The 22,339-nt window shown below is 42.4% G+C and overlaps 1 protein-coding gene and 1 pseudogene across 1 annotated transcript in view; one reads left to right on the top strand and one right to left on the bottom strand.

Annotated features, from left to right (window-relative positions):
* The window catches only part of MREG (melanoregulin), a 94,166-nt gene extending 86,596 nt beyond the window's left edge, over positions 1-7,570 (bottom strand). The window contains exons 1-2 of the mRNA XM_069733394.1: positions 7,298-7,570; positions 2,899-2,973 (exon numbers count right to left, since the gene is read on the bottom strand). Of these exons, the coding sequence (XP_069589495.1) occupies positions 2,899-2,973; positions 7,298-7,364 (142 nt within the window). The 5' untranslated portion in view covers positions 7,365-7,570. The remainder of the gene's footprint in view (positions 1-2,898; positions 2,974-7,297) is intronic.
* A 583-nt stretch (positions 7,571-8,153) lies between these two features.
* Positions 8,154-22,339, top strand: part of LOC138646094 (uncharacterized) — a 30,962-nt pseudogene continuing 16,776 nt past the window's right edge.

The raw sequence follows: 22,339 nt of genomic DNA, 5'->3' as shown, positions 1-22,339 counted from the left end.
CGGCACTTATGTACAGTATTTGGGAAGTACCCTTCGTTTTATATAGTTGGACTTTTTTGTATAACTGATAAAAAGAACAATTGTATTTCGTTTTGTTTAACAGAATGCCCACCAGAATTTGGAAACAAACTGAATTCCCCAATCGGAAACATTTTCCAGAATCCCTTGTAGACATACAATGTGTTAAATAAACAACATAAGATTTGAAAGTTAGACAACCCAGACAGAGGAAGTAAATTCTACTGTTTGCAAAATGAGTCCACAACTATCCAATCTATCCAAATTACAGCCTTTCCTACCGGAGATGGGAGGTCAGTAAAAAAATACATGGAGAGATGGGTGCAAGGGCTTTATGGAATTGGTATGGTCTGGAGGAGTCCAAAGTGACAGGCACGGAGCGTTTTGGCTCAGCAACAAATTTTAAAAACAAGCAGATTTCCCTTAAAGTCTCAAACTACAATTGGCCACCAAACATATCCGGCCACAAGTGAGATTGTATTATTAATCCAGAGGGGCTTGCAGGAACGGAGTCATTGGTATAGAAAAATAGGAGACAAAAAAAGCGCAAATAGGGTCTTATCCCCAGGATTGTTTCTAATCAACAGTGAGAGAACTGCTCACCTGGTGGTACACAGTACAAGCGTGTAGTTTGTCAGCTGCTGCAAATCCACAGGTTGGCGCTGCGACCTCTCAGAACCGTTATAATAGATGAAATGTGGATTACATCCGCGCTGCTGCGACAAATAATAGATCCAGATATACTTGTAAGGTGTTCGGGGGGTTTATTCAACGCGTTTCGAAGCTCATATCTTTGTGTGGAAACTTCCTGAAGAAGAAGCCATGAGCTTCGAAACGAGTTGAATAAACCACCCGAACACCTTATAAGTATATCTGGATCTATTATTTGTCGCAGCAGCGCGGATGTAATCCACATTTCATCTATTATAAAGGAACTGACTCATGGGATTCCGTGTAGAATTCATGGATGAAACTGAACAAACAATTTTTAGTTGGGAACTTTACTAAAGGTTAACTCTTGGGATCTATGAATCTCCTCTATAAGATCTAGATAAACAGAAGACACCATTATACCTTTGGCAATAATTGGAAATGATTCAGGGTCCTCAGATTAACCCTACATTCACATTAGCATTCGGCTGAGCTGTAGAGGGCTGCGGACTTCCTCTGTTAAGCTCCGCCCACTTCTGCACTTCTTCAGGGGGAGGACATGCTGATGTATGCGGATGTATGCGGATGCCCGCCGACCGCACGTGCCCGCCGACCGCACGCTTGTTGCATTCCCATGCGATCGGCCTCGTCAAAACGACGCATCCGCATGTCCTACATACCCAATGTTAAAGGCAGGTATGCAGGACGCATGCAGAAGTAGGCAGACCTAAACGGAAGAAGTGTGTAAGTGGGCGGAGATTAACAGAGGAAGTCCGCAGCTGTCCGCAAAGCCCAATATGCAAGTGTGAGTGTAGCCTGAGATAGACAGAAACTACTAGAGATTGTATACTTTAAGTACCGGGTCTTAATATCCCAACAAAATCAAATCTTGAAAAGATCTCAGCCCTAGGGTTGAGTCTTTCAGCTGATTCTAAGTCAGATCTTTGTGGTCGGCGATAACCATGGCTAGAAATTTGGCACCTTCGATGAATTGGTGCCATTCCTCAAAGGCCCAATGTATTGCTAACAATTCATAATTAACAATGTCAGAATGCTTCAAATGAAAATTTTTGTGAGCATATTGACAAAGTTGAGTGAGAGATGGGAAATCTTCTGAAAGTACCACTCCCACTCCAATCTCAGAGACATTGACCTCCATAATAAAAAGAATGCTCTAGATTGGGTTATACTATAAAGAGTCAGCTGAAAAATGTTCTTTTAATTTAGTGAAGACATGGATAGACTCAGTCTGCCAGTTAGCCTTGTCTGACTCCTTCTTAATCATGTCAATCAGTTGTTTAGCCATCTTGGAAAAATCTCTATTAAATTTGCAATAATAATTAGCAAATGCTGAAAGGCTTTAAGTTACTTGGGATGTGTCCACTCTTTAAAAGTTTGGACCTTAGAGTGGTCCATTCAGAAATCTTTAGAGGACAAGAAATATACCTCCTGCACCAGAAACACACGTTTTTGGGGTTTAGTAAGTAGGGTATTGTTTTAGAATCTTTGGAGTACAGTACAAACAGATGTGTGACTTAAATATCAGATAAATAAACCAAGATGTCATTCAGACAAACACATATTCACATCCAATATTTCTGAATATATGAGTTAGTAGCTTTCACTAGAGTGATGGCTCCCATCATTCCCAGCATGGATTTGGCTCTTTGTCTTTGATTGGTCTGGAACGACCCATCACTAGAAGCATGTATTCAGAACACAGCCCTCACTGAGGACTTTGTATCTACAAAAGAGAAGAAGGATTGCTCATCTGTGCAGTTCTGCACAGTGTGAGCTCAGCCGGTCAGGGTTCACGCTGTCCAATGTTCCACTGATGACGGCAGTGCAGGACACTTGGCTCACCGCTCGGGATAACAAGACAGATACCCAAATTCGTGACTTTCTACCTGGATCCAGAACGGTTGGGAACTATGTATTAACCTACAGATAGATAACCTCCAGAAGTGTCAGGCCATCTCATTGAAAGTGTAGCTCCCTGGAGAAAACAAACTTTATTCATCCCTGGAGCTGCTGGCTGTCAGTCAAAGTACCAGGTTGCGCTTACGGTACATCATAAGTCAGCAAGGAATTAAATATAGAGTCTTCAAAGATTAAATATATTGAAAATGCAAGATATAAGTCATAATGAACAGAAATAGTGTTATTTCTCATGTACACACATAATAAACTTTACAGAAGTTTACAGAAAATATCAGCTATCACACTCACCATATGGGGCATTGACACACAGGGCTTTATTGATAATTTGCTTGGGCACCAGGAGTGCTTCATTAAGATTGAATCCTAGAAAAAAAAACAAAGTTAATATTTAGTGACTACTCATAAATCATAGATTATAGTTTTGCATTCACATATTATCTGCTACTTAACCAAAATTAAGGACTATACAGATTTTACAAAGTTTGGTGCTAAAGTACTTTTTTATATTTATATTATTAGAAGAACAAAGCTAAGTAGGCCGTATGTAACTGAGCCTTACCACCCCTTACTAATGAGACTTTTTTCTGCCATATTGCATTTGGCATGTTGTTCAGTGGTTAGAGGTTATACTGTAATAATACTATAATATTAGCCATTATCATTAGATGACGCCACCACGAGGGAGGCCAGAAAAAGATTTGTGCAAGTACATCTTTACTAACATTGATGAGCAGTCCTTAAAGGGGGTTTTAAGCCTTAAGTCTGTAGTCACTTTATGTGACTGCAGGCTTTTGAATCTTCACACTGTGTGCACTGGGCAGCGGGCGTAGACCACAAGTATGTGATTTGCACACATGCAGCCATGTGCCGACAAGATAGGAGTGGTCTTGTTCAATCCAAGTCTATTGACCAAGACCAGCAGATACAGTTAGTCGGAATGTATCCAGAAGTAAGCAAATTGCATACTTGTGGTCACATGACTGCCCCCTCCTGGCACTGTAGAATCGTCATAGCATGCGGTGTGCATAATGTGAAGATTTACAAGTCTGTAATCACATAGCATCTAAATACCAGACAAAACCTTTAAGTGACAGTATCCTGCTTTGTAAGGAGCAATTGATCTCTACTCTTGGGTGCATAGAGTATTCAGTAACAGAAATGCTGCATGCTCACTGCAAGTGGGTGAAATCCATGAAAGGTGGCATAGCAGCCACAATTACCCATAGATGCATAACAGGTTGTAGCCTCCAGAAATCCGCCAGGGACCTACAGCTGTTGGTCGGGTCAAAGCTGGCAGAAACTTTGAGTGCAACTTAAATCTGGTGGGCTGGTTCGCAATTCCAGGCTGAGGACTGTTCAACTGCAGAGGTCTACATTATTTTAAGAGGGGAGCCACTCATACACACTGACAATTTGGTAAGGCCAAACATTTGGATCGAGAAAGAGTTGTCCTAGTAGTGGACAACCCCTTGAGAGAGTAACAAAACGTTTGATAATTATCTCTATTTTAACTCTCTGCAGGTCGTTGTGGTACTTTTCCTGAGATCCACATTGATTACTCAAAAAACCCCTTAGGCTACTTTCACACTAGCGTCGTACGACGCACGTCGCAATGCGTCGTTTTGCAGAAAAAACGCATCCTGCAAAGTTGTTTGCAGGATGTGTTTTTTTCTCCATAGGCTTGTATTAGCGACGCATTGCGACGCATTGCCACACATCGCAACTGTCATGCGACGGTTGCGTCGTGTTGTGGCGGACCATCGGCACCAAAAAACGTTGCTTGTAACGTTTTTTGGTGCGTTGTGTCTGCCATTTCCGACCGCGCATGCGCGGCCGGAACTCCGCCCCCTCCTCCCCGCAACTCCCAATTGGGCAGCGGAAGCATTGTAATAATGCATCCGCTGCCCCGTTGTGCTGCGTTGGCACAGGATGCGTCGGTACGTCGGCCCGACGCACTGCGACGGGCAAACGCCGACGCTAGTGTGAAAGTAGCCTTAGAAGTGTGCAGCTCAGAAGGCTGGAGCGCTCAACTCTTGAAAGAGAGCTTGCACACAACAGAGTACAGATTAGTAGTAAACCTTGACTTTCTATTTTATCTGTACAAGCTCTCAGATGGGAGGCTGGGCGATCTTGCCTCCTCAGCTGCACACTTCTAAGCTGTCTTTTGAGCAAGCCATGGAGATCTCTGAAACCAGACACTCACCAAACTGCACAGAATTAAAGGGCCTACTACAACATATTAAAAATTATCTAAACGTTTAGTTACACTTTAAGGTGGGTCAGTCACCGGATTACACAAAACAAGCTGCATATAGCTGCATATGCATACTAGTTATTCACATGTAAAGCGCCATGGAATAAATGGCGCTATAAAAATGTATAATAATAATAATAATAATAATAATATATTATTAAATAGATCTCTTAAGTCTGATAAGGCTGGTATGATTACTTAAATATCAAAATCATACAGCCATTATGACATTGATTTTCAAAGACGATCTATAACCAGTCCAAAAATGGCAACTTTTTATTTTCTTTTATTCTTACTGCTCTTGATTATGCAGTTTTTTTCTTTTCTAAATCTGCCATACATTTCCAAAGATATAGGTCCTTTTTATTTAGTGCTAATTTTTATAGCCCTTACCAAGAGGCGGTGCTTGTAGGATTCTGGGGGCATGTCTTTAGGCTGCTTTGCATTACCTTTGTGCCATGCCCCCATAAAATTTAGCTTTAGTTAAAATGCCCATATCTCTAGAATCATATGATGGATTTTAAGGAAACACAAAAAATGGAATTCTCAGGGTTGCAGCAAGAATAAAATAAGAACAAAAACTCGTTAGATTTGACCAAATGACAGGTCCTGTTTAAAGATAAACATTTGTATGGGTTCAGGTAAAGAGAGAGCTCCTGGGGAGTCCCAGTGTATTCCATCTCCACCCACTCAGCTGCAGCTTATACTGTGCAGAGGGAGATCTCAGCAGCAGGGAGGCGGGACAATGAAAAGACGGGAGGAAGTAGAATCAGACTTTCACGATGGTTCATAAAGGATTATACAGCCATTCTGACATGGAATTAAAAAGCAATCATAGCATCCTAATCAGGTCTAAGATCTATCTAGTAATATATTACATTTTATTGTGAAATCTAGTGTCACTTCTACAATGCAATAAAGTACAACTGTTCTCTGCCTGATATTTTATTTATACACTGCCATTTATCATCTAAGATCCTATGCGTTGAAGAAATACAGTTACCATGGGGATAATATAGTCACAGCTATCACACTGGGTGTTCCAGCATCACAGGAGAATGTGATCTATAGCATCGCTCTGCCTAATTGGAGTGCAGACTGCTTGGCACAGCTATACACTGCAGAATCAGCCGAAATAGCATCAGAAATACTGCAGAATTTCATACATTTTGCAGTAGCCCTGCAGACACTAACGTGAAAATTACAGCACTGAATACTTTTTTTATTTTATATATATTGTATTGTTCTCCTCTAATGTGTGGATCATGGGTCGGGATGCCGTAATAACTCCAGCCTTCATGCAAATATATATATATATTTTTTTAGAAATGTACAAGCCTATTAGTCTGGAAATCACTCAGTTACGACCTAGCTGCATCATTCTCTAACCACAGCAGCCTGAGCCCTGCAGCTTTACACCTTCCCTCTACTGCTTCACCTCTCTATAGAGTAACATCTGCTCACACAGCTGCGTCTAGTGTTACCAGCTATCACATTCACACAACGCATCATTATTTATTCATTTTACTATCCAGTCATTGCTACGTGCTGCTTCAGCCTCGTCTTTTTTTTTTTTGCTCCCTCTAGACTTCAGGTCTATATTTACCTCCTACGTCATTACATACGTCTGTTCTGACCCCTTCCGTAATACAGGTCTGCAGTCACCCAACGCTTGCACCATTTGACTTCAAATATATATTTTTTAAATAATTTTTAGTGTTAAATGTATATTTAATATAGATAACTCCATGTCATGTCCAAAAGAAATCCATTAATCTGACATTTCTAGAGGTCATTGTCACATTGCCTACATTTTGTTCACTTGTAAAGTCAAAGATTGAGTAAATCTGACAAGGATACAATTAAGATACAAGGTCTATTTAATACTAGTAATTCATATAACATATATAAACTATCGCTGCAGCATTTACATCATCAACTAGTCTAGTTACCTTCTTCTAATTTCTAAGAATAATCTCCCTAGTTCAGAATTAAAATCATCCTAATTAATAAGATACAATTTAACTGGTACAAAGATATAGCACAACACGAACAATGACGTTGATAATAATCCGTTCTGATGTGACATTCATTGTCAAGGAAATTTGCTGAACCGGCCTTAATGAGAACGACAAAAACAAAGGCAGATTATTCTCTTCTGATTTAATCTGCATATCTAATATTGTAGAGATTTCTAATAATAGAATAGAATTCTAGAATATATTATTTTATGAAAACGACATAGGTTAAATAGAATTAGACACATGCTTTCTTACAGTGCTAGACATATAAAGCAAGCTAGCACTGTCTAAAGATGCTATATTATAGAGACATAAAATATAGCTTCACATAGATAGATAGAGAGAGAGAGATAGATAGATAGATAGATAGATAGATAGATAGATAGATGTACTTGCACAGTCCTACCGATACCTTTTGTCTTTAGATTGGATCCTTGTTTCTGCAAAGCAGAATTTTCGGCATTTTGAGGATCCTTCATTTTCTGCAATCGAAGGTTGTGCTGAAATCACTTGATGCTCAATGATTGCCTGCAAAACTGCACAGGCAGCAGCTGAACCAACACAGGTGGGGAGAGGGAGCGAGCAGGGGGGATATGTGGTGGTACATCCACTCCTCATATATTGCAACTGGTACATCCTGACTGCCAACCTATTTCCTAGGCTATGGGTTGCTCTTAATTGATTCATTTATTAGGACAAGTGTCATTTAGAAATTGCTTTCCGTACAGCTCTGTGTCTTCATATATTAACATGGTCGGACCTCCTAAATTATATATGTAAATAAATCACAGACTAGGGGTAAGTGTATCTCAGAAAGGGACAGCTCAGGGTTTGAAGTTGGTCAAACAACTGAAGGAAGGATCATCATGAAAAGTCTGCTGACATAACACTATGTTTCACATGTTTCTAGAATTATCCGAAATTACACATTACATTAATTAAAAAAAAACATTATTGGGCATAACCAGCAGTTATAAAGAACCTCCTAGTAACCCCAAAAAGGAAAATGAACTTAAAAGAGACCCTGTCATTAGTATTTTCTACCACAAAAGAATGGCAAGCATGTAACGGAGCGTACATGTAGATTAATTCCTTTCATTTTTTTTGTAGAAATATGGTTTTCTGTTTTAGAGAAAGCCATAGTTGAAATGATATGCTAACGGGTTACAAGTGCAGTGGGCGGGCGCTGCACTTACAGTTCTCCGGCCTCTCTTCCTTTTCCCATCTTGTTGCCTGCCTTGTGTGAGTGACTGACACATCTGTGAAACATGAGTGACCTGATAGTCAGGGACATGAGGACGGCAAAAGACGGGAATAAAGAGAGGATGCAGAAGACCTGTAACTGCAGTGTCCACCCCACTGCACTTGTAAGTCACTGCCATACAATTTCAACTATGAATTTCTGTAAAACAGCAAAACAGATTGTTAAAAGAAATGTGAGGATTTAAATCAACATGAGACCCCTATATATTTACATGCTATTAGTTTGGATATAAAATCCTGATGATAGTGTCCCTTTAAAGAGAACCTGTCACCTGAATTTGGAGGGAACAATCTTCAGCCATAGGGGCGGAGTTTTCGGGTGTTTGATTCACCCTTTCCTTACCCGCTGGCTGCATGCTGGCTGCAATATTGGATTGAAGTTCATTCTCTGTCCTCTGTAGGACATGCCTGCACAAGGCAATCTTGCCTTGCGCAGGCGTGTACTATGGAGGACAGAGAATGAACTTCAATCCAATATTGCAGCCAGCATGCAGCCAGCGGGTAAGGAAAGGGTGAATCAAACACCCGAAAACTCCGCCCCTATGGCTGAAGATTGTTCCCTCCAAATTCAGGTGACAGAGTCCCTATAACTTTGGACCACTCCTTTAACTGTAACTTCTTTTTCTGAATCTTCTGCTATACCTCTTGTGGCCAGAGAAGCTGGAACTGCTTATATAAAAGCCTAGTCCACTTGGCTGCATGGGCATATCCAGTATAACAGTCCTTGAACTAGACCATGCCTGACATTAACCCTTTTCCCTCCTAATCATTCCTGCAATCATCATACTCCCTAGTTGCACAGTGTTTAAATACTCAAGTTATAAAAAAGAAACTGATGAACCTTGATTTACATTATCTCATGCATGTTTTTAATGTTTGTAATTATTCTACTTTATTCTACTTTTCATGATGCATTCTATTTCTAACAATAGATAAATAAATACAAAACAATATTGTAAAATAGTTAAAAAGGTAAACATTTCTACAATGCATAATGTATCCATTCATTTGACAGATTTTTACATCAGGACTAACCAAAAGCCAAAGCAAGCACAGATCATCATGACAGTCCACTTGTTCAAGAAGATGGATTTTTCATTAACCCCTTAGTGACCGAGCCAAATTTTTGAAATCTGACCAGTGTCACTTTATGTGGTAATAACTCTGCAAAGCTTCAACAAATCCCAGTGATTTTGAGATTGTTTTTTCGTGACACATTATACTTTATGATAATGGTAAATTTTGTTCAACATTTTTTGTGTTTATTTATAAAAAATATCAAAAATTTGAGAAAAATGTTAAAAAATTAGCAATTTTCTAAATTTGAATGATTATCCCTTTAATCCAGATGGTCATACCACAGCAAACCATTAATAAATAACATTTCCCACATGTCTGCTTTACATCAGCACCATTTGTAAAATATTATTTTATTTTGTTAGCAGTTTAGGAGGTTTAAAAATGTAGCAGCAATTTTTCATTTTTTCAAAGAAATTTACAAAATTTATTTTTTTAGGGACTTATCCATGTTTGAAGTGACTTTAGGGGTCCCATATATTGGGAAACTCACAAACGTGATACCATTTTAAAAACAGCACCCCCTGACATATCAAAAACTGCGGTCAGGTAGTTTATTAACCCTTCAGGTGCTTTACAGGAATTAATGCAAAGTGGTATGACAGAAATGAAAATGTGCATTTTTTACCACCTAAATGTCTCTAACTTCTAAACAGATTACTACAGCCGTCAGACTCTAAGGCCGCTATTTGGCCATGAATTGCCATGGCAAACATCAGGACAACAAAATCATGATCTGAGGGCACCAATTGGGACAAAGAAGAAGCCCCCACGCTCTGTTAACCATTTATAATGATGTAGTCACTATTGACAGCAGCATCTAAGGGGTTAAACAGATTTAGATGGTGCAAATACTGATCGTGGCTGGTACAGCAAGTTGTCAGCTATAGTGTACAACTGACAGATGCTGGATTGTCACCTGTATGGGGAGGCTATTCTCTTATATCTCAGGTCAGTTAAAAGACGTATTGGCGGTCATTAAGGGGTTAAAATATCAAAAGTATATGGTTCCAATCTCCAATGAACTCACCAATGTTGTTTTATCCTACGTGAAAGGAAAAGTAAGTATAAAAAGAAGTTATGCAATGAGTGAAGCATACCAATCCTATTTATATGTAATGTCTGTTCTCCTCAAAAGTCTGCAATTCTATAGACTTGCATTTCCCATAACATAATTCTGGAGCATTTTTTCCATGAAATCCAAATGGTGCCATTTCCTTATTACTCAATCTAGAAATATCTAACAATGGCTGGTTTCACAGATCCGACATTCATATTCTTAGCACAGACCATGATGACCGGACTGGTCAAAGATTTTCCTCACTGAATCTCTTGACTCGAGTATTATAGGGGCCGTCCTTCGACCACCTTTTATCAAATACCCAGCTGTGAAACTCCTTGTTTTCCCCCAAATAAAAGTAGACCCATTGTTTTGGATTAAATGGCCAAGTCAACCTTTATTATAACAAACTTAACAATAAATAATCACTTTTTGGTTGAAGGAGGATCTTGGAGTCCCATAGGTCTGGCGGTATCCGAATATTGAACTCTTCCAGCATTACCCCCAGCCACAACCACCAGCTCGGGAGCACCTCCATTGTCAGAAAACCTTCTCCATTCCACCGAGTCCCCAGGGATCTCAACCTGAAGAGTCACAAAACTCCGCCAAGCTATGACTAAATTCCGAACACATTTACAGGGTGCCATCTACTTGATGTACAAACCCATCACTACAATTTTTCACCAACTTCAAGAACCCCTTGCACTGGCAAGATGAAATGATTTTTTTTATAAAAAAATAAATTAATAAAAGAGGCATAAAGCAACAGTAAAGTATCTGCAGGAATTTCTGGCAATTACTAGTTGTGTACTAAAAAGAATGATTTATTTATTTGCCTAAATAAAGTTTTGACAAAGAACACCTTGTGTGTTTGAAATGCATAGCTGCTATACACTGCTATATGGTATGTGAACTTGCCTTTACGTCTGGTTTTATATGCAAGTAAATAAATCATTATTTTTGGACTATTTGGACACTGGAACAATCTCTCTTTTTTACTTTGATGTTATCAGCGTGCAACTACACGTGCTCCGTGCTTCCCCACACCTTAAGCTGCATCAGGTGAGCTGTTTTTTTCTCTGTCTTCTACTAGCTGTGTACTGTATGTGACAACAATATCCCATATTGTTCATATGCAGTAGGGTGGCAAGACGGAATCCCTTTCTTACAAAGAAAAACATTCAAGCACGGCTGTCAAAACCCTGTTGTCGGGTGTCCAGGGACCAGGGGCCTCTTTCCTGGTCCTAACACCAGGGGGGCCCTAGCTGGCACTGCTCCCCAGATTACTTCTGATGGTGAAGATGCTGGGGCCACCTACCTTGCCTTAGCTCCTAAATCTATCCTCTGTCTGTACCCTTCTCCCACCCAGGTAAGAGGGGAGTAGTAGTGTACTGCAATACACCAACCAGACTTAACAAGGTAATATGAACAGGGATTAAATGGAAAATACCAAACATAGAAATACACACAGACATATAACAAAGGTATAATAATCTTTATTTTTTATATAGCGCTAACATATTCCGCAGCGCTTTACAGTTTGCACACATTATCATCACTGTCCCCGATGGGGCTCACAATCTAGAATCCCTATCAGTATGTCTTTGGAATGTGGGAGGAAACCGGAGTGCCTGGAGGAAACCCATGCAAACACGGAGAGAACATACAAACTCTTTGCAGATGTTGTCCTGGGTGGGATTAGAACCCAGGACCCCAGCGCTGCAAGGCTGCAGTGCTATCCACTGCGCCACCGTGCTGCCCCAAGGTATGAACCAGGGAGTGGAGGATGTGGTTAAACCAAAGTAGGAGAAGAAAGTGAATTATCACACACTCAAAACCTAGCAACCACCTACTCAAATAACCACCAACAACCTCTTAACCATGCAGCAAAAGCTAGCTCTGACAATGTGTATTAGTCAGGACAAAGATTATATAGGAGATGGGAGTGGCTAACAGTGCTCAGCTAAGAGTCTTAACTCCAAGAGCTCTCAACAGAGTAGATTAACCTTTGCACTGGCAAAATAAATTAACACTGTTTAATATAAATGTGAAGTGCTTCTATTCAGTGCACGAGTAGGAGGAATTAGACTTTTTGGTCCTCTGGCTCCTCTCTGTTGCGGTAAACCTGTGACAGTAACCCCCTTCTACAAGGGACCTCTGGAAACTGGGTTTATCAGTGTGTGCCACATTAAAAGATCCAAGCCTGGCACATTAACGTCAGATGCTGGTACCCACATACTCTATTCAGGACTCTAACCATTTCAGTGTACCAGATACTGAAGCGACCTACAAACTAAGCAAGAATAAATGATCTTTGCTATCTGAAATTTGTACATTTCTATCCACAATGACAGGGGATGGCAGTGGCAGTGATGGTACAGAGGACACAACATATTTTTGAGAAGAGATCGATGAAACATATTATGTATCCTAAAGGTGGGCCGCAAAGCAAGACGGAATGCTACGGGATTGACGACGGCCTCAATCTTTCCTCAGGACCAATGAACCTGTGACTCAGTTTCCAAGTGCAAACCTTCAACTTAATGTTCCTTGAGGACAACCACACCAAGTCACCAACACACAGGGCCAGACCCACCAAACATCTCCAATCAGCCAAACTTTTATATTTGGACCCCATCTTCCTCAAATTATCAAGAACCGCTTGCCACACAGAAGTAATTGATGATGAAGACCATTCTTCTTCAGATATTCCAGAAGAAAGACTCCTGTTAAATGAGCTGAACTGAGGATGAAACCCATATGCTCCAAAAAAAGGGGACTTACCAGTAGACTCATGACAACGATTATTTACTGCGAATTCAGCTAAAGGTAAGTAGGTAACCCAATCCTCCTGATTCTCAGATAAGTGACAAGATTCTGGTAAACCCATTCAGTTTGCTCATTAGACGGCGGGTGAAATGCTGAAGAGAATGACAGATGGATCTCCAAACAAGTGCAAAATGCCCTCCAAAATTTGGAAATAAGCTGCACAATCTGGTCATAAACAATATCTGTAGAGATCCCATGTAATTTTATAATCCCTCTGATGAAAATATGCGCCAAGGTCTTAGCGTTAGGTAAAGCCGCTAGCACAATAAAATGAGACATTTTACTGAATCTGTCCACCACCAAAATTACAGTATTACTCGCCAACCTGAGTAGATCAGTAATAAAATCGACTGCTAAATGAGTCCAAGGTCTACAGGGAATCACCAATGGTTGGAGAGACCCCAATAGATGAGCATGAGAGGGTTTAGAACATGCACAGACACTACAAGCGGGTACATTCTCCCGGACATCCCAATTTACCTCTGACCACCAAGATGTCTGGCCAAGGCGGAATCATGATATTCACTAGGAATGATATCATGATATTCACTAGGAACTCTCAGATGGGAATTTACAGGCACAGTTTACCTAACGGAAAAGCAGCAGGGGAATCCCCCTGAGCATCAACAAACTCTTTTTCCAGATCATAGCATAGAGACGCAATAATCACCCCTTTTTGTAGTATAGGAACTAGTGATGAGTAGGGTTGAGCTAAACGGATCGGACAAATTCAAAAATCGCCGACTTTCGGCAAAGTCGGGTTTCATGAACCCCGACCCGATCATAGTGTGGGATCGGGCATGAGGTCGCCCATCTGCTCGCAAAAGTCGCGTTTCATGTGATGCTTTCAGTGCCATTTTTCAGCCAATGAAGGAGGATGCAGAGTGTGGGCAGCGTGATGACATAGGTCTTGGTACCCACCATCTTAAAGAAGAGCATGACAGTGCTTGCTTTCTGCGGCATCACAGGAGCTATAAAGGGGCGTGCACGCTGACCGCCATCTTACTTCTGCCAATCTTAGCATAGGGAGAGGTTGCTGCAGCTTCATCAGAAGAAGGGATATAGTTAGGGAGGGAAGGTTAACCCCCAAACTGCTTGTGCTGTAGCGATTTCCACTGTCCAACACCACCATTTTTTTGCAGGGACAGAGGAGGCTATATTTTTGTGCATCAGCTCTGTAGCTTATTAGGCTGCCTTAAAAGGCTCCCTGATAGCTGCATTGCTGTTTGCACGCTGCTGTGCAAACCAACTGCTTTTTTAAAAGCAAAAATCCTGTTGCTCCTTTCTGCACAGTTATCTTGTTTATTTGTCCACACTTTTGTGTGCAACAGTCTTTTTTATTGCTGCCATACTTTTCCTGAGATCATTGTAGGGAGATTGAAATTGTATTACAGTCCTTGTATTTTTTCATATATCTTCCAGCCACTTTCTGCCACTAACATTGTGTTGTTTTATACACTGGGCCTGAGTTTTGGTTTAGTCTCCCCCCAAAAAATTGAGATTCAAATTCTCACAAAGTGGATATACTTCAGTCCTGTTAGTTTGTCGTATGTCAGCCAGCCACTTTCTGCCACTTAGATTGCGTTGTTATATACACTGGGCCTGAGTTTTGGTTCAGTCTCCCTAAAAAAAAGTGAGATTCAAATTCTCACAAAGTGGATATATTTCAGTCCTCTTAGTTTGTCGTATATCAGCCAGCCACTTTCTGCCACTTACATTGTGTTGTTTTATGCACAGGGCCTGAGTTTTGGTTCAGTCTCCCCCCAAAAAAGGGACATTTAAATTCTCAACAAGTTTATATACACCTTCTACCTTGTTTTACAGTACCATATAACGGTTGTTATTTTGGTTAGATTTTCCAAAAAATTAGGAAGTCTGGTGGAAGAGCCCGTGGGCGGCGGCTGCCAGCTGGTGCTGATGGTGGTGGTGGTGCATCTGGTGGTAGTGGCAAAAGCACAATAGCACCTAAGGCTGGAGGTGTTGAGCCAGCGTCATTGTCTGGCTACACAAGGCCTCGAAGGCTCCCTTATCTTGGAGTAGGAAAACAGCTTTTAAGGCCGGAGCAGCAGGAAAAATTTTTGGCTTTCCTTGCTGACTAAGCCTCTAGCTCTTTCGCCTCCTCTTCAGAAAGTTCCAAATATAAAAGCAATGAGTCATCAGTGGATGCTCCCGGTCAGGAAGAAGGCGTTTCCTTCTGTCCTTCACCCAAACCAAAAGTGAAGAATGTGCCAGGCGACACTACAGGTTACTCCATGGAGCTCTTTACACATACGGTGCCTGGGTTAGAAAGGGAAATTGTTAACTGCCCATTACAAGATGAATCGGACATGGAGTGCACTGATGCACAGCCACAGCTAGATTATTTTGCTGTTCCATTGACTCAGATCACTACACTGCCCTCGCAGCCATAATCGGACCCTGATGAGACTATGGTGCCCCATCCCGAACGCTATAGCACCTTACACGGTCCTCCCTTATCAATGTTCTCCCTCACAGGTCATTCCCCTTTGATTACTGGGCATCTAAAATAGACACCTGGCCTGAATTGGCAGAATATGCATTACAGGAGCTCGCTTGCCCTGCTTCTAGTGTGCTATCAGAAAGAGTCTTCAGAGCTGCTGGTTCAATACTTACCGAAAAAAGGACACATCTGGCTACCCAGAATGTTGATGATCTAACCATCATTAAAATGAACCAATCATGGATTTCAAATTATTTTGCCCCACCTTCCCCTGCTGACACGTAGCTTGCCTGAAAAATGTCTTGCTTTTGGCTTCCTCTTACTGACTTCTCCAATTCCTCCATTTACAGCTGCTGAATGTCCACCATAGGCCATTTTTATACCTCCTTAAACGGGCTGACTCCCCCCACAGGGCCGAGGTCACCACCTGGCGCAAGCACCCGTGTTAGTGCCGTTTGCCTGGACAGGTGGGTGGGCCGACTCTTGGGTGATGGCACTGGCACAGGGTCCCTCATAGTACAATGAAGTGTCTCTGACGGTGGTGGTGCACAACCAACGTCAGACACACTGTCATAATATGAGGAGCCCTGTGCCAGTACCGCCGCCCACGAGAGAGTGTTCCCCCCAGCTCGAACAGTGCTCTACCACTTGCAATACTTACCTCTCCCTGCTCCACCACTGTGTAGTCTGTGCTGTTAAATCCTTCAATGGCACTGCCAATACAAATTTGTTGAAATGATAGATGATAGTTAAAATATACAGAGGCCCTGGCCTCCATTTAGACCAGTTAATACTTTGAGCCTACTACCACTGTCTGCTACTCAGCAGAGGAGCCCACCCACCTGTTTATTTATGAACAATTTTTTGGCAGACATTTAGCCTACTGTATTATTTGGGCTTACTAACTGTGTCTGCCACTCATTACAGTTTTCCTCCACTGAACAAAGCAATGCCGCCTGTTTAGTCCTGTTACCAATTTTGAACTGCATTTAGCATACTTTATTATTTGGGCCTACTAACTGTCTGCCACTCATTACAGTTTTCCTCCACTGAACAAAGCAATGCCACCTGTGTAGTCCTGTTACCAATTTTGAAATGCATTTAGCCTACTTTATTATTTGGGCCTTTATCTGTGTTTCCTCCTCATCCTACCCATTGCCCAGCCACTGCTAGATGAGTCTGCTGGTACATTGAACTAGACCACTACATTCCCCTTTCACTCTACACAGCCAGAATCTGACCCTGCTGAAAGTCAGGTTCCCCTTCCCGCATACTATAACACCTTACACAGGGAAAAAGAGGAAGGTGCAGATGAAAGTGCAGGTTCCTTCATCAGGTGGGGGGGCATACTCGTTGGCGACATCACTGGCACAGGGCCCCTCATAGTACACAAAAGTGTCTCTGGAAGTGGGAGGTGCCACCCGCCGTCAAACACACCGCCGTACTATGAGGGGCCTTGTGCCAGTGCCAACGAGTGGCCCCCCTCTGCTTGCTCAGGATCACAGCACTTTCAAAGTTGAAATACTTACCTCTCCCTGCTCCACCGCCATGACGTATTCCGCGTTTCCTGGCCCCACGAAAATCTTGAGCCAGCCCTACCCCCCACAACTTTAGCCAAATGACCCCCAGTTTTCAATGCCTAACTATTATTATAAAGTAAATTAAGATTAACAAGCTTAAGTAATAAGAATTGATGTTTTTGGCATTAAAATGGGCACTGTAGGTGTTTTCCTGTCCACTCACTGCCAACTTTGATTCCCCATTGACTTGCATTGGATTTCATGTTTCAGTTGGCCCCCGACTTTTCGAAATAATCGGCCGATTTCACCCGTCCCGACTTTTGACAAAGTCGGGTTTCGCGAAACCCGACTCGATCCAAAAAAAGTAAAAGTCGCTCAACTCTAGTGATGAGCGAGTGTACTCATTGCTCGGGTTTTCCAGAGCACGCTCAGGTGACCTCGGAGTATTTATGACTGCTCAGAGATTTAGTTTTCATCACAGCAGTTGAATGATTTACAGCTACTAGCCTGCTTGATTTCATGTGGGGATTCACTAGCAACCAAGCAACCCCCACATGTACTCAGCCTGGTTAATAGCTGTAAATCATTCAACTGCTTACTTGCAGCTGTAATCACATCAAAAGGTGGCGCAACAAAGTATTAACTAAGTATTAACTAAGTACTAACTAAGTAAAGGAGCCGAATAATATTCCGTAAAAATTTAAAATAACCAATAAATTTCGCTCAACTTCACAATTGTGTTCCACTTGTTGTTGATTCTTCACCAAAAATTTACATGTGGTATCTTTATGTTTGAAGCATGATATGTGGGAAAAGGTTGAAAAGTTCCAGGGGGCCGACTACTTTCGCAAGGCACTGTAAATCTGGTATCGCTGTAATCATACCGACCCGACGAACAAATCAGTCTTATCACTTTCACCACACGGTGAACAGCACACAAAAAATAAAATAAAAACAATAACTGAATTACTGGGTTTTGATCATTTTATAACAACACAGAGCACCATGGAGTACAAAGAACACCAAAAGGTAAAATAAAACTGAAAAATCATTTATTAAGTCAAAAATACTCACTATGTCTTGATCGGGGTATTGTTTCTCCCACCTCTGGCGATTTTATTGTTCATACTGTTTGGTCCTCCTGCTGTGCCAGCATGTCTCTTGTACTTATTCCCCTCTTTTCTTTGATGCCTAAATTATTTGGCTAGCATTATCTGTATGTATTTTTGACTCAATAAATTATTTTTTGGTTTTATTTTACCTTTTGGTGTTCTTTGTACTCCATGGTGCTCTGTGTTGTTATAGCTAAGGAGTATTACACTAACTAAGGTATTTCTTTGCATTTATGCATTTATTTAGGGAGCAAGGCTTTAGCCTTCCTCGGCCTTGGTATTTTTCTGTGCTTACTTTGACTTTGGTCTTTTGACTTTTTTATATCTGAAAAAATTTGAATAAAAAGCAACCCAAAAATATTATGTACCCCATGATGGTACCAAAAACCTCTGCAACCCAACCTGCAAAAAATAAGCCCTTGTACAGCTCTGTTTGCCAAAAAATAAAGAAGTTACAGCTCTCAGAATATGGCAATAAAAAAAGCATTTTACTGTGATAGCAACAAAACCTTAAAAAAAACTATAAAAATCTGGTAACGCTGTAATCACATCGACCCAAAGAATAAATCCACCTTATCACTTATTACGCATGGTGAACTGCGCAAAAATATATATAAGGGTGGTTTCACACTTGCGTTTTTGTCTGCAGCGTTTTTTGCACAAAAAAAACGCATGCGTTTTTTTCCCTATATTTAACATTGAAAATGCATGCGTTTTTTTGTGTACGCGTTCGGTCGCATTTTCAATCGCATGCGTTTTTTTTTACTGCATGCGTTCATTTTCAAAAATGCAACTTGTAGTATTTTTGAGAGGCGTTTTTTGGACACAAAAAAACGCATGCGTTTTCATGCGTTTTTTTTTGGACCAAAAATACATTGGCGTCAATGGGGACGCATGCGTTTTTTTGTACATGCGTTTGCATGCGTTTTTTTGACGCATGCGTTTTTTTTTAACAAATGTTGAATAGACTGTAGATAAGGTTGTCTAGACACTGATAAGCCTCCCCCATAGCAGCAGGGTTATAAAAGGAAGGTTGGGGGAAGTTTCTGGTCACTTCTCATCAGACTCCAAAGAAGACAAGACCCTGCTCGGACGCATTGGTGGACAAGACCCAGAGCAATGTGAGTATATCCTAGCCAATGCATTTATTTTTAATTTTTTGGATCTACATGTCCTAATTTCTTCTTTTTTTTTATTTCAACATGCATCAGAATGTCTTCTGCGGAGTCTTCATCTGATGAGGAGTTTGAGCCACGTCAGTCAGAAGTGGATCATGTCAGTGAGGTTAGTTTTTTGTCCTTCAGCTTGGTAAGTATTGACTGTCACATCGACACATGAGACAATTTGATTTTTTTTTTTTTTTATAGAGCACTTCAACTGAGGGACAGAGAGGGACGGAGCAGCGGAGTCAAGGTCCGGTGGGAAGACGGCAGCGGGTATGTATACAAGGCAGACTGTCCTCATTGTAATATTCTTGAATCTTCCTTTCTGTATCCTTGATTTTCTTTTAATTTTTCTTGTATGATCCTTTTCTGAAAGTTGACTTTCATATTCCTGCCCTTTCTCATCTTCTGTTTTTTTTTTTCCCAATGTGATTGAGCAAACTTATATGATTTTCTTTTACTTTTAGATTTCACAACGGGACGACGACCGGATCGATAATGACCTCCTGATCACCCTGGTCCAGGAGCGAGTCCCATTGTGGGGCAGCCGGGATCCACAGCACGCAGTCAATAATACGCTCCGTCGGTTGTGGAGTGAGGTGGCCCAAGCGTTGTGGGATGGCTGGGAGAATGCCCCGCCACGGGTCCGTAATGCATTTGGTAAGTATTGCACTGCAGTGTGAAGCAGCAGAGACCTTGGCCGGGCTCTCTTGACTGTGTGTGATGAAAGAAACTTTTCGGAGTTTCTGTCATCACACACAGTCAAGAGAGCACGGCCAAAAGTACTTTTTCTGACCATTATATGTTTTTGTTATTTCACAGTGGACAAAATAAGAACACGTTGGCGTTCCATGAAGGACCGCTTCAACAAGGACCTTCGTGCAGAGAATCGTGCAGTGCAGCAGCAGGTGGGTCTTCCACACTCACTGGAGACCAGGGGGCTGGCCCATCAGGTCTTCCCCTTTCGCAGTCCTCTTTCACTGCACCCATTTTTGCGGGCTCATCCTGGCAGCGATAGAGGGCTTCGGATAGGTCCCTCATGCCCGAGTTTTTGCACTTGAGCTCGGTTTTACACGAAGCAATCAAGGCTTTAGGTGACAGAATGGATGTGTGCCATAACCTCTTAGATTGCCGCATCCAGGATGTCACCAAAAGCGTTGATCAAGTTAAAGCCAACCTCCAGAAGCCAGCTCATCATTTTTTTAATCAAATACAACAGGGCATGTCGGAACACCTTAGCCCTGATCTCCAGCTGAGTGTGATGCAGGCCTGCAATGTTGCTTTTGTGCAGGCTATGCAGCAGAGTCAGAGTCGTAATGTGGCGGCATATCCAACTGTGCCTTCACTGTCACGATTAACCACCATTCTTACCTCTGCTGCATACCACTGCACGGCCACCTCTATTCACTCCACAGGTGTACTCCACTACAGCGCCAACACGATGACGAGTGCTGTTGGACATCCCACCGCCACCACCGTGACAACCGCTGCTCTGGCTTGGACCTCCTTCGCTGACACCACGATGACTAAGGACCCTGGCGTGGCTTATCGGCCCGGCCCCCTCCCGATGCAGCAGGACCCAGGCATGGCATATCGGACCAGCTCCTGTTGTGAATTCTGTTGTCGAGCTCCCTCCTGTGGTCGTGAATGGTACTTCGGCGAGTTCTGTGTATGGGCTCCCTCTGGTGGCTATGAGTGAAGCTGCGGCTTCTGAGGTTCCTTACACAGGTGACGTGGTTTATCCTTTGGTTGGCTGCTCTATTTAACTCCTCTCAGATCGTTACTCCATGCCAGCTGTCAATGTTTTTGCATTTGTTCAGTTCGCTCCTGGATCTCTCTGGTGACCTGCCTTCTCCTGCAGAAGCTAAGTTCCTGATAGTCATTATTTGTTCTTTGTTTTCTTGTCCAGCTGGTTATCATGATTTTGTCTTGCTAGCTGGAAGCTCTGGGATGCAGAGTGGTCCCTCCGCACCGTGAGTCGGTGCGGAGGTCTATTTTGCACACTCTGCGTGGTCTTTTGTAGGTTTTTGTGTTGATCGCAAAGTTACCTTTCGTATCCTCTGTCTATTTAGTAAGTCTGGCCTCCCTTTGCTGAAACCTGTTTCATTTCTGCGTTTGTGACTTTCATCTTTACTCACAGTCAATATTTGTGGGGGCTTCCTTTACCTTTGGGGAATTTCTCTGAGGCAAGGTAGGCTTTATTTTCCATCTCTAGGGCTAGATAGTTCTTAGGCTGTGACGAGGCGCCTAGGTCTGGTCAGGAGCGCTCCACGGCAACTTCAAGTGTGTGTGAAAGGATTAGGGCTTGCGGTCAGCAGAGTTCCCACATCCCAGAGCTCGTCCTGTATGAGGTTTAACTATCAGGTCATTCCGGGTGCTCCTAACCACCAGGTCATAACAGGCCCCCCCGATGCAGCAGGACCGAGGCATTGCTTTCCGGGCAGGACACCCCCCAATGCAGCAGGACCCAGGCCAGGCGTATAGGATGGCCCCCCCCATGCAGCAGGACCCAGGCATGGCGTATCGCACCGGCCCCCCCACGATGCAGCAGGACCAAGCCATGGCTTTCCGGGCAGGACCCACCCCGATGCAGCAGGACCCTGCCAGGGCTTTATGTTCCCCCCACCAGCAATGCAGCAGGACCCTGGGAGGGGTTTAGGTCCCCCCCAACGATGCACCAGGACCCTGGTATGGGCTTATGTTCCCCCCCCCAACGATGCACCAGGACCCTGGGAGGGTTTTATGTTCCCCCCCAACGATGCACCAGGATCCTGGGAGGGTTTTATGTTCCCCCCCCAACGAGGCACCAGGACCCTGGCAGGGCTTTATCTTCCCCCCCCCACTATGATGCAGTTGGACTCTGACGTTGCCGAGCGCTCCACAATGGAGACGGACTGTGTTATTGTGGAGCCGGATCCTGACGTGTCTCCCGCCAACACTCAACATCCAATTAGCCAAAGAAGACATCC

The sequence above is a fragment of the Ranitomeya imitator genome, chromosome 7 (assembly GCF_032444005.1).
Source record: "Ranitomeya imitator isolate aRanImi1 chromosome 7, aRanImi1.pri, whole genome shotgun sequence".
NCBI classification, from domain to species: Eukaryota; Metazoa; Chordata; class Amphibia; order Anura; family Dendrobatidae; genus Ranitomeya; species Ranitomeya imitator.
Note: the sequence above shows the minus strand (reverse complement) of the source record. Positions and strands in the feature narration are given on the sequence as shown.